Source organism: Sceloporus undulatus, chromosome 5 (genome assembly GCF_019175285.1).
Source record: "Sceloporus undulatus isolate JIND9_A2432 ecotype Alabama chromosome 5, SceUnd_v1.1, whole genome shotgun sequence".
NCBI classification, from domain to species: Eukaryota; Metazoa; Chordata; class Lepidosauria; order Squamata; family Phrynosomatidae; genus Sceloporus; species Sceloporus undulatus.
The window spans coordinates 133,574,445-133,587,055 of record NC_056526.1 but is presented as its reverse complement, the minus strand read 5'-3'; the positions used below and the strand labels follow the sequence as shown (position 1 = coordinate 133,587,055).

The 12,611-nt window shown below is 40.5% G+C and overlaps 1 protein-coding gene across 1 annotated transcript; it reads left to right on the top strand.

Moving 5' to 3' along the window:
* The first annotated feature begins 1,161 nt into the window (after positions 1 to 1,161).
* Positions 1,162 to 12,341, top strand: SPCS3 (signal peptidase complex subunit 3). Its single transcript, XM_042468934.1, has 5 exons — positions 1,162 to 1,466; positions 6,116 to 6,189; positions 9,212 to 9,288; positions 10,043 to 10,158; positions 11,925 to 12,341. The coding sequence occupies exons 1-5, from the start codon at positions 1,324 to 1,326 to the stop codon at positions 12,055 to 12,057; spliced, it is 543 nt and encodes a 180-aa protein (XP_042324868.1). The 5' UTR covers positions 1,162 to 1,323; the 3' UTR covers positions 12,058 to 12,341.
* Positions 12,342 to 12,611: the final 270 nt, after the last annotated feature.

Genomic DNA, 12,611 nt, shown 5'->3' with positions numbered 1-12,611 from the left:
AAGCGGTGTCAAAGTGGATTACTTCTGCAGTGTGGATGCAGCCAAACTCTCAAAAGCTTGCATTAAAGGAGCAGAGACTCAGTCCCTTGTTTTAAAGGACGACCCTGATTTCAGTTTAGGGTCATTTTCCAGCAGGCAGCCAGAAGGTGGCGCTACCGATCCAGGATTGAAGGGCCTTCCCCCTTCACACTGAGACCGGATATCCGGGTGGTTTCTGACGCCATGTTTACTGTGGGCAAAACACCACAACTACAGAGGAACCAGTTATGATGTTTTGATCTTCTCCTCCCCTGGCCTTTCCCACAAGGAGCCCTTTTGCAGAAACCATCCCGTTTGAGACCGCCTTGACTGCCCTGGCTCAGGGCTAAGGAATCCTGGGAACTGTAGTTCATTGTGGCACCAGAGCGCTCTCTCTCTCTCTCTCTCTCTCTTTCTGACATGGAAGGCTCAATGTCTCACAAAACTACAGTTCCCAGGATCCCCTGCCACTGAGCCAGGACAGTCAAAGCGACGTCAAAGTGGATTGTTTCTGCAGTGTGTCTTGGACCACAGCTGTGCCCCAGAGAGTCGGCTTTGGCTGCCATGGCAGCTTCCTGAGAGTTCTCCTGGTGCCTCAGCCGACTACAGACCCCAGAACCCCACAGGAGGCAGCCATGGCAATTAATGCGATGTCACACTGGAGAAATAACCCGGTTTGGTACAGCTTTAACTCTTTTTTGGCTCAAGGCTATGGCATTCTGGGAGTTGGAGTTTGTTGTGGGCCCAGAGCGGAGTGGGTATATATGTATGTGTGTACTGTGTATATATATATGTGTGTGTGTGTGTTGGATGTGTGTATACAGATATAGATATCTGTGTGTGTGTCTATATAGATATAGATATACACCACACACATACATATATATTGTGTGTATATACATTATACGTGTATGTCTATATATAGATACACGTGTGAAGTATGTATCTATATCTATATAGACTCACACACAGATATCTATATCCATATCCACACACACATATATATATACATACCCATATCTATCTATACCTATATAGATACATGTGTGTGTATCTATATACACCCACTCAGAGGCCACGGATCACTCTCCTCTTTCCTATCTCTACAGCTACGGAAGCCCGCGAGGCTCTGGCTGGGAAAAGAAGCGCGTCCGTCGGTGGGCGGGGCCGAGACGTACGGCGTTTGCCGGGGGCGTGGCTTGCCCTTTCTCCCTCTGTTTCCGGGCGGCGTTTCCCGCTCTCTCTGATCATCCAGGCATCCCTCTCTCTTTCCCGGGCCTCCTCTGCGAGGGAGGAAGAGAGACCATGAACACCGTCCTGACCCGCGCCAACTCCCTCTTCGCCTTCTCGCTCAGCGTCATGGCGGCGCTGACCTTCGGCTGCTTCATCACCACGGCCTTCAAGGAGCGCACCGTCCCCGTCAGCATCGCCGTCTCCAGGGTCATGATGTGGGTAGCCGGGCCTGGCTTCTTCCTCTGGGGCGCCAGACCGGGCCCTTGATTGCAAGAGACCGCGGACTTCAGCTCCCAGAAGCCTCAGCCATGACGGCCGATAGCTGGGGATTCTGGGAGATGGAGCACTGTTTGGGGGGCCACTGGTTTTGTTGTTGTGGGTTTGATGGTGGGCTGGTGGTTGTTGTTTTTGTTGTTGCTGCTGATGTCGTTATGTGCCTTCAGGTCCTTTCCCACTTGTGGCTACCCTACTACTGTATAGGGTTTCCTTGCCACATTTCCTCTGTTATTGCTTTCCCTTGAGGCTGAGAGAGTGTGACCATTGGGCTTCCATACGGTTGTTGTTGTTGTAGTTGTTGTGTGTCTTCAGGGCCTTCCCCACTTATGGCCACTCTATTATGGAGTTTTCTTGGCATGTTTCCTCAGAGGAGGTTTAGTTATTGCCTTCCCCTGAGGCTGAGAGAGTGTGGCTTGCTCAAACTCAACCCTCATTGGGTTTTCATAGCCAAGCCTTACAGGGTGTTTGCTTGGAAAGAGGATCCCCTTCCCTTTTAATGCCTCCTCAGGTGGAAGCCAAGATGGATGGAGAAACCATGTGGTTTGAGACTGCTATAACTGCCATGGCACCATGCTGTGGGCTCCTAGGATTTGTAGTTTGTGTTGGCACCAGAACTCCCTAACAGTGAAGGCTGAGTAGCTCACAGAACTACAAATCCCAGAATGCCAGGGCATAGGGAACATTAGGAATTAAAGCCAGGGCTGGGGAGTACCAGTAAGGAATACAGGAATAGGAGTAGGAATCCTTATTCCTGTGACCATATTGTACATGCAAACACCAAAAAACAGTGTCATTCTATTGCCCTGGGGAAGGGACTGGGAGGCAAAGAGAGACACTTACACAAACACACACACCAGCCTTGCAAAGCAACCAGGGCTTCCCCCCCCCCCACCCCCGGGGTTGGGAAGTAGGGGTAAGGAGTAAAAGAGTAAGAGGCTTTTATAGAAGTAGGAGTAACATTAAGAAAAAATATCTTACTCTGGTGTAGGACAAGAAGTAACCTCAAAATCACCACTATCAAACTGTATTAACTCTGTGGTGGAGATGCAGCCTGAATTGAGGCTGTCGTACTTTGGCCACATCATGAGGGGAAATGAATCACTAGAAAGGGAACAATGCCATGGATGGCCAAAAAAGACAAACAAATGAGCAGATGAAGCAAGGAGTATCCCTGGAAGCCAAGATGGCAAAACTGAGGCTGTTGTACTTTGGACACATCATGAGAAGGAAACATTAGAAAGGACAGTGATGCTGGGGAAGGTGGAGAGCAGGAGCAAGAGAGGAAGGCCACATGCCAGATGGTTAGGCTCAGTCAGAAAGGACACTAATATGAATCTGCAAGACTTAAAAGCAGGGCGGTAGAGGTTAGAGCGGTGGCCCCCAGACTGTCCCCTTTAAGAGATTTTGGACTATTGCCTAACATGGCTGAGGCTTCTGGGAGCTGAGGTCCAAAATCTCTTAAAGGGCACAGTTTGGAGACCACTGGGATAGAGGGTCTTGGAGATGTCTCACCCACAGGGTCACCATGAGTTGATCGTTTTAACCCTTGCGTTATGCACACATGCCATCATTTTGGGAGCTGCCTCCATTCCTATGAATGAAACAGATCAATCCAAATCAATTCAGGTCCATTTTCACACTGCTGAAGATGCGGATCTTTCAGGAAAACTCAGTGAAAACCCCAGTGTAGAATATCCCAGATGAAGGGGATACTGTGAACGGTGTCTTTAACTCAAGGGCATTTAACAACAACAAAGTGCAGAACGAGTCCATATTTTGTTTCCGGATAACCTGAAACCTGGCACCGCCTCCTCTAACCTGGTTATGGATTGTGCCACGCCATCACCAGCTTCTGCCTCCTGGCACAGCAGCTGGCATAATTAACAGTAGGATTAGAAGAACAGCAGAAATGTCAGGAAGAAACTCTTCTAGAATATTATGGCCACATAGCCTGAAAACCCCACAAACAACTCACAGTGGGATGTTGAGCACTTTGATAGGATGAACGCTGTGCCCCAAGTGTCATAATCTCACACGCTATCTTCCAAAATAGACTTCTTTTTCACATCTCCATTGCAATTATGGATCTTAAAGGGGCCTTGATGTAAAATCAGCTTGCATTGTTTGCTTGTTTTACAAATGCTTCTGCACCTTTGGACTGCTGCCATTTCCTCTCTGTAGGGCCACTAAAGTTTTAATTTCATACCTTGTGCATGGCTTCTGTTCTTAGCAGCCTGTAGAGTTTTCCTTCCTGTTCTCTCTTTTCCCCTTTCCATGAGCCAATGAGCAAACAACACGAGCTCTTTCTTGTTCTTCGCTGCCAGGCTCCCTTAGGGGTGTGCATGGAAAGGCAACTCAGCTGTTCGGGGCTAGCACACATCAGATAGGTGGCTCTTCCTTGGGCAGGTTAGAAAAGCAGGTTAGAAAAGGAGTTCACTAGTACTTTGTAGCAGAAATTCCCCTTTTCTTTGTTTTACTTAACAAAAGCAAGCCCTGTTTTTGGAGAGATTAAGAGTGAGCTTTACTCTGAGTACTTCCACAGATACCATTAAAATCATTTGCAGTTCTCAAATGCTGATTTTATGTGTCTTGTGGAGCTTGGAGCTAGGAAGGAGCATCTCACATGAATAAATTACTATGTGAGTTTGAAATATGATGCATTATATGCAGTTAAGATGTGTTATATTGCTCTCTGAATGAAGTTATGGCAATGCATGGTGAATGCGCTTATGAACTTCTCATATATTGGGTCATCTGGGTAGTTGCCAAAATATAATCTTATCACAATTGTTGCAGCTTCTGAAAGTAAGTAAAGGAAAATAATGTAGCCCCATACCACAGGGGTCATAATTTACCTTCTTTTGTCATGTTTTTGTCCAACATTTTACCCAGCTTCTTAATTCCCCAGCATGCAAATTGTGTTCTGCTTAATGCATTGCATGCCCACGGTGGTTTGATTGGACTGCTAGTCCTAAAAGGGTCCTTAATAAATAACTCGGCAGGAGAATCGGTCCTTGAAGTTTCTGCTGTACATCTCTGTGGCTTTTGATGTCATGGTATCTTTCTGGGCTGCCTCAACAGGATGAGACTTGTAGGTCCAAAACATACTGCAGAAATAATCCAGTTTGAGACCGCATTAATTGCCCTAGCTCAGTGCTAGGGTATCCTGGGAATTGTAGTTTATTGTGGCACCAGTGTCCTCTAACAGTTCTCAGAATTTCCTAGCATTGAACCAGGGCAAATAATGTGGTCTCAAATTGGATTATTTCTGCAGTATGTTTTGGACCAAAGTTTAATAGTGGCTCCATTCTTTCCTGAAGGGAAGATCCCAGAGAGTGATGCTTCTGGATTCCCATTTAACTCCTTGATCATTGGCCTCTGGAATCCCTCATGGGCATTATTATTATTATTATTATTATTATTATTCTCACCTTTCTGCCAATATAGGGACTCAAGGTGGTGAACAGCAAGTTTAAAACAATATAATTTAAAAACAATACTATATAAAAGAAAACTTTTTAAAAATGGCACAACGCTGGTATCTCACACCACAAAAAAATTCAAAAATATATAAGACTCAACAAAATAAATTTTGGAGATGTGATTTGATGAAATCAAGAATATTTTTTTGGGGGGGGGGAATACACATGACGATAAGCACTATATATGATGAACAATCTGCTAGAAAAGATTGAAAAGGAAAGAATATATGTCTTTCTACTTGATAATCTCAGCTAGGATATCCAGAGAATTTGGAAAATGAAATTTAAACTCTTTCTAGCTATGGGTCACAGATAGATGGGGTTGGAGGGGCGGGGAAACTTTGCTTCCACAAGTTAATATCATAGGATCCAAATTACACACTGGTCAGCTGTGAAATCTCATGTATTAGTCACCTAATCTTGTACTAATCTAGAGGTGTATTCCCAATTCTAAGTTCATTTTAAAGAATCCACAAATCAGGAGGGGTTTTATTAAATTAAAATTCCTAAATTGTTACAATATGTTATAATATTTTATGAAAACTTTGTCACATGAGAACGTTTTGGACTTCTGTTCTTTCTTGTAATAAACCAAAGAATATATGTCTTTGGATTAGAAACCTCCAGTTCATTCCTGTGTTAAAATGCCAATATGAAGTTGAGGATGGGACAGTGTTTCCCCTTTACCATTTAATGACTATATCTGAACATCTTAATAGTTGAATTTTTATACTTAAGTCTGGGATTATAATTACATGTACGGTATATGTTCTGACCTGAAATTTGAATTTCTGGGGAGATTATATCTGAATTTGGCTCTAAACCACAATAATTATATTACTGTTTAAAAATAATTCCAAATTTGTGAGTTATTAATGAAATTTTATCTGTTTTTTCTGATCATGCTTTAAATGAAGCTGATTTTAAATTTTACCCATTATTGTTTGAACTGTATTCTATTACAAGGGATATACAATAATATTGGCTATGTGTTCCCCATTATTCCCCACTCTGAGTAAAGATCTCTTTTCCTTGTAGACATATATGTGATCTTGTGTTAACTACTGTTCAAAGAAAACTGAATATGGTTCTTTTCTCCCCCCTAGAAAAAATGTAGAAGATTTCACAGGCCCAGGAGAACGAAGTGACCTTGGAATCATTACTTTTGACATTAGTGCAGATATCCTTTAGAACAAATGGTAACTGTCGAGTACAGCTGGAATGTAAATCCTACTTTCAAGTACGTTTTAATAGAAGGCTGAAAAGATGAAATATTTGTGAGTATCTTCAAGGTTAGTTGTAGCAAAATGTAAGAACAGAGAATGCGCGATAAGATTGCTGCAGATGTTAAAAGCTAAAGTGCTAGGTTGGCAGTTGAGGTTTTTACAACAGTGCAGTGGACTCTTAGGATTTGAGCAAATGTAAGATTTCTGGATCTCTTAACCATGACTGAGTGGATTACAGACTTGTATAGTTCCTCTGCTTTCCGTCTTAGCTGTATATTTTCCCTCCCTTTCAATCCTGTGGTGTCATGCAACATCTGCACAGAGAATTGCTAGGCACAAGTATCTTTTAACTAGTTTAACAGGTTTATGAAGGGTACGGTTGTCAGTGTTGATCATGAAAGAAAACTTGTTAAATTCTGTTAATCCCTTTTAGCTCCTTTTTGTTGTCACTTAGCACATTCCCTGGTCTCGTTCCCATAGCCTGTACTCTTGATTTCTTAATTCCCTCATTTTTCACCTTCAGTCCTGTTTTTTTGTTCTGCTGCGATTTCTTCTTTCTCACCCAATCCCTAGGGGTTTATTACCCCTGCCTCTTGCTGAGCTTCACATGGTTTCACTCTAAATTCCCATACTGAGGGAGTTTTGGATAGAACAGAAAATTAGGGCGGGTTGGCTGTGAGAAGACAGACAGACTGATGCTAACATCACTATGCATTTTGGAATCCGGAAGGCAGATGATCATCCATTCCTCCTTCACTGTAGTCAAGTACCTCCGTGTTGGAGATGTTCCTATTAAAAGGTGGGAACCAGTGCAAACAGATTCAGAAGTTCTTTTGGGGTCTTTTGAAGTCTGCCTGGCCTTATGTTATGCATACCTGTTCCAAGTGCTTGCACTGTTCTAATGGGACTTCTTAGTTACAACTACATGTTTAATGACCTAGATACAATAGACCCTGTTGTCATGGCAGCAGCACCATAATGAGACTTCCTTTTTTTCTCCTCCTCTTTAGCACCTGGAACCACCTGAAAAACTTGCTCTAGGGAGTATGCCATCCCTCCAGAGCAAGTTTTTGGGTGGTTAGGGGACTACAGTGGGAAGGGGAAATTGTCTTCCTCCCAGTTGCACTGATGGAAACATTTTACCAGGAAGTGTCTCCCATTCTTAGGCAAATACAGTTGGCCCTCCACATTTGTAGCTTTGATTTTCGTGGATTTGATTAATATATTTTCTTTAGGAATCTCTTAAATCCTCCTGCACAACTCTACCAGAAGTTGGCCATAGAGTCACACTGTAGGACCTAGAGATTCCTAAAGAAAACACTTTTCTAGGCATTTATAAGTCCCCCAGTGCAGTTATATATGATCAGCTCCTGCCCAATGTTGGCAGCGAACAAGGCCAATGCGATTTTAGGCTGCATCAATAGAAGTATAGTGTCTAGATCAAGGGAAGTAATAGTGCCACTATATTCTGCTCTGGTCAGGCCTCACCTGGAATATTGTGTCCAGTTCTCGGCATCACAATTTGAAAAGGATGTGGAGAAACTGGAGCGTGTGTCCAAAGGAGGGTGACTAAGATGGTGAAGGGTCTGGAAACCATGCCCGATGAGGAATGACTTAGGAAGCTGGAGTTGTTTAGCCTGGAGAAGAGAAGGTTAAGAGGTGATATGATAGCCCTGTTTAAATACTTGAAGGGATGTCATATTGAGGAGGGAGTTAGCTTGTTTTCTGCTGCTCCAGAGACTAGGACCCAGAGCAATGGATGCAAGTTCCAGGAAGAGAGATTCCACCTCAACATTGGAGGAACTTCCTGACAGTAAGGGCTGTTTGACAGTGGAACAAACTCCCTTGGAGCGTAGTGGAGTCTCCTTCCTTAGGGGTCTTTAAACAGAGGCTGAATGGCCATCTGTCGGTGATGCTTTGATTTAGACTTCTTGCATGGCAGTCTCTTCCAACTCTGTGATTCTGTGAGTTGCACTGGAGGACCTAGAGATTCCTAGAAAGGTGTTCTCTCGGATAAAAGGTGGTTTTTTTTTAATTAGCGATTTCCCCCCATTTTCGCAGGAGCCCTGCACCCCTAACCTCAGAGAGTGTAAAGGACCCATTGTATCATATCAGAAACTCTTATCAGTGTCAACAGTGGATTTGAGAAATCCAGTGCCAGATACATAGTCCTTGTATTCTGTCTTAGAATTCCAGTACACATAACACAGGAGGCATGGAGTTTCAATTCTCAAAATATCCATATCCTATACATAAAATGAACTTGTCGGACTTGCATAGTACATATCAAGCACCCAATATCAATGTTGAGTAGCCATTTGCTATTGTAGTTCTCATGTTTTTATTGGCTATAAGCAGATTTGAAATTGTGTTTTAAGCAACATTTTAAACACTGAAGAATCTTCTCAAAATAAGTGGACATTGCTTATTTTAAAAGACGGTGCTAGTATGTTTTGGAAGAGACTTAAAAATTAGAGAGTTGGGGACTCAGGGAAAAGTCCAGGTAAAAGCAGTATATTTGGAAAAGGATATTCTATTTTTCATCAAAACAATAATACTAACATAACTGTTGCCTCCTGTACATAATTCAAGATCAAATTAAATGAATCGTTTGGTCCAGAGAGATCCAGAACTTAGATTTAAAAGATGTCAGATGTTATATACTTTATCACTGGGCTAGCCATCCATAGAGTAAAACTCTGGCAGATCAGCCTGCTCATTGGCGGCACATTAATGCAGCTGTGCTGACATGGACACGTGTACATTGCTGCCCACTGCTTAATACCAAACAAGCTTGATGAGCTCCCATGTATAAATGGGAAGGCCTCCCCGTAACAGAAGGAGACAGCTTTCAGGTGGTCTAATGTCTTTTAAAGGGAATTTTTAAAAAAGCTTGGATTGTTCAGATACATGGAACATTTTTTTTTAAAAGAAGAAACAAACCTTCATATTCTATGGGTTCCTTAACTTCCTCACATCTTCATAGTATATTTGACTGGAATGTGAAACAGTTATTTCTGTATTTATCAGCAGAATATTCAACAAAGAACAATGTAAGTATGAATTTACAAGTGATTAAACAAGAATTTGTAGTTGCATTACAAAAATTTGTACTTGTTTTATGTCAGAACAATACAGCAATCTCATACGTAGTAGTTTTCTAACTACTATTTGGGTAGTTTCAGTCTCTGGGTATAAAAAAGGGAAAGAAAAAATAGTCTTGTGGCGTCATGAAGGCAACTAGTTATGTGATTGTATTTGATCTGTACTTATAACCCTCCTATAGCCTTTTGAATAATTCTTAAAAAACCGTAATTAAGGCTTGTACTTCTCATCTATCACCACACTTAGCATGCTTTGCATTTCTGTTATATTCTCGTCTTTCCCAATGTGTATAAATACTTGTCAAATCAGGCTGCCTTCCATTCTCTTGGGGGGGCCGGGGGGGGGGGGGGGGCTATTTTCACAAGCAGTTTCAAATGTTTGTGATTTCTAGCTGCTGCAAGCAGCTTAAAACTAATACACCTTTTTAAAAAATCAAAATGTATTCGCCTTGTCAGATTTAAAGTAGCTGAACCATGTGGCAGAAGCATTTAAAACTAATCTACATGTATATGTTCCAGAGTAGGCACTGGTCCAAGAGGTGCAAATTAGCTTGGTTGACTTCAGAATGCTTAATTATTTAATTCTTCAAGCATACTTATCCATGTCTTCAGTTCTCTTGTTCAGGATGTGTGCATTTTCTTGTTTTGTTTTTGCAAGTTTACATTGGATTAACTTGTGAATTAATTGTACCTTTAATTGTAGGCTTTGAACCAGGTTGTCCTCTGGGACAAAATCATTTTGAGAGGAGATAACCCAAAATTGCTTTTGAAAGATATGAAATCAAAATATTTCTTCTTTGATGATGGAAATGGTCTGAAGTGAGTAAAACCTCATTCAGTATTGTTTTGTAGCCATACTGTAATTGTGATACATATTCATTTCTAGAGGTGAGAGAAGTCTTTAACAGAGAGTATGATTACAGGAATACAGTCATGTTGACATATCTTCCCCTTTAAAGGCAAAATGTTTTTTTTCCTTAAAGAAGAACAGTTTTGCACATTATTGTCAGTATAGCAGATTTTGCATACAGCTAAAGATGGTGTCGCTTACTGTGCAGAATTTGTCACCTGCATCCACATGTATGAGTATTTTGCCTTTGCCAGTTGGAAAACACTGGAAGGTTTACATATCTTTTGGAGTTGTTTCCTCTTTCCTACCCACAAGCACAAATTAACCTGCAGTGGCTGAAGAAGAGAAATCAATGGACATGAAGCATAAGATGGAGAGCAAGATGCACTGAGAACAGTTACAGTGGGAAAGAAAAGCTTAGAAATGATGGCAAGAGGTTTTGCCTTCAGTGTGATGAAGCATATTAAGTACTTCAGTGAGATATGCAAAGGGATTTTGTAGCACCTTTAGACTTCACTGAGTGAAAGAAGTTGTAGTATAAGCTTTTGTAGACATGGTCTACTTCCTTAGATGTAGATTCCTCAGTAGACCAAGTCTATGAAAGCTTGTGCTACAATTTCTTTTGCTCAGTTAAACTCAAAGGTGCTACAAGATCCCTTTGCATATTGATATTCCAGATTAATGTAGCTATGTCTGAATTCAGCGAGATAGTTTGTTGATGAGAAAAATTTGTAATCTGCATGTGGATTTCTTGAATTATATTATATCATATTATATTTTATAAAAAAAATTCAAGCCATTTTTCAAATTAAATTTGAGATGAAGCCAGAATTATTTTAATTAAACATTACTGAGGATATAAAAGAGAAACTTAACCAAAAAGAGATAGGCGTTATTTTAGACATGATTACAGCAGCCCACCTAACCTTCACGAGGTACTGCAATACCCAATTATTTGAAGAATAGATATGAAAGCTAAATGGTTTGTCATTAATGGACAAACTAACAATGACTATAAATGGTAAAACAGAACAGCAATTCCGAAAGAAATGGGAAAGAATTAATGTGCTGTGGGCTTGAGGAAACTTACCAGACAAAGAATTGGTATATAATGGGAGGCATAAAGATGTTAATATAACGGAAGGTAGAACTTTACAATAAAAATAGGTAACTTGTTTCGAACAGATGGGAAAGGAAAGATGGAATATAATGTGGTAAAAATGATGCATATGTTGTGTGTGTGTGTGTATATATATATATATATATATATAGAGAGAGAGAGAGAGAGCGCTTTCAATGAGAAAATAAAGAGGGGAAAAAGAGAATAATGTCTCACAAACCAAAAAAAAAAAAAAAAAAACAGGAAGCTTAGTAACAGTTAATACAGTTATATCAAAGGAACACCATCTTTAATGTACGAGAATATTATGCTATGTAAAATAGAAATATTAAATGTTAAGAACCTATGTAAAAGAAAAGGAGGAAAAAGAAAGCAGTTTCCTCTTAAGATGACAACAATTGCTTTCTTCCAAAGAAAGATTAAAATATCCTGAATTTTACACAGGGGTGAGAATTGAGTATCATGTATAACAAAGCACAGCTGAGCAAATACGGTTACAGAACTATAAAAAGGAGGGAAACAGATTTCTTAATTCATAAGCCTTCTCGCTTGTATCATAGCAGTCATTACGTTCATTATTCAATTTTTTCTGCTAATGTTCTTTTCAAATTGCAGGGGCAACAGAAACGTCACGTTGACTCTCTCATGGAATGTCGTACCAAATGCAGGCATCCTACCTCTTGTGACAGGAGCAGGACATGTATCAGTTCCTTTTCCAGATACTTACAAAACAGCAAAAAGCTATTAAATTATTATGCTGAACCTTGAGTAACATATTTTTATACTTGTACATTACAAATTTTATCACTGTTCTCCCACCCGGTGCATTTGGAAGGTACTGAAGTGAATTTCTTTAGGTTAAGCAGAGGGAGGGAAAAGATTTGGTTGGGTTTGTTTTAATTTTTAAAGAAATTAAATTGAAATCTCAAGGAAAGGTGATTAATTGCTTAAGTTTTGGGCAAAAAGTTTTTATGTTGGCTATTGGGACAAGAAAAACCTTTCTTATGAATAAAACTTTTTGAAACCAGAAAATAGCTTGTTTGATTTGAGTAGTGAGAGTTCATTCTCATCCCTTCAGTCTCCTAATTATATATTGGGATAGATCTTTCTTGAGATTTCACAATCTGTGCTTTAACATCAAGCGTAAAATATTTATCAGCAGATGACATCCTCCTATGAAGACACTATATAAAAGATTTAAGAGATACTAAAAACTTATTGAATATTATAATTGACCTTTAAAATGGGATCCTTGTACAGTGGTACCCCGGGATACGAAAGCACCGCGTTACGAAATTTCCG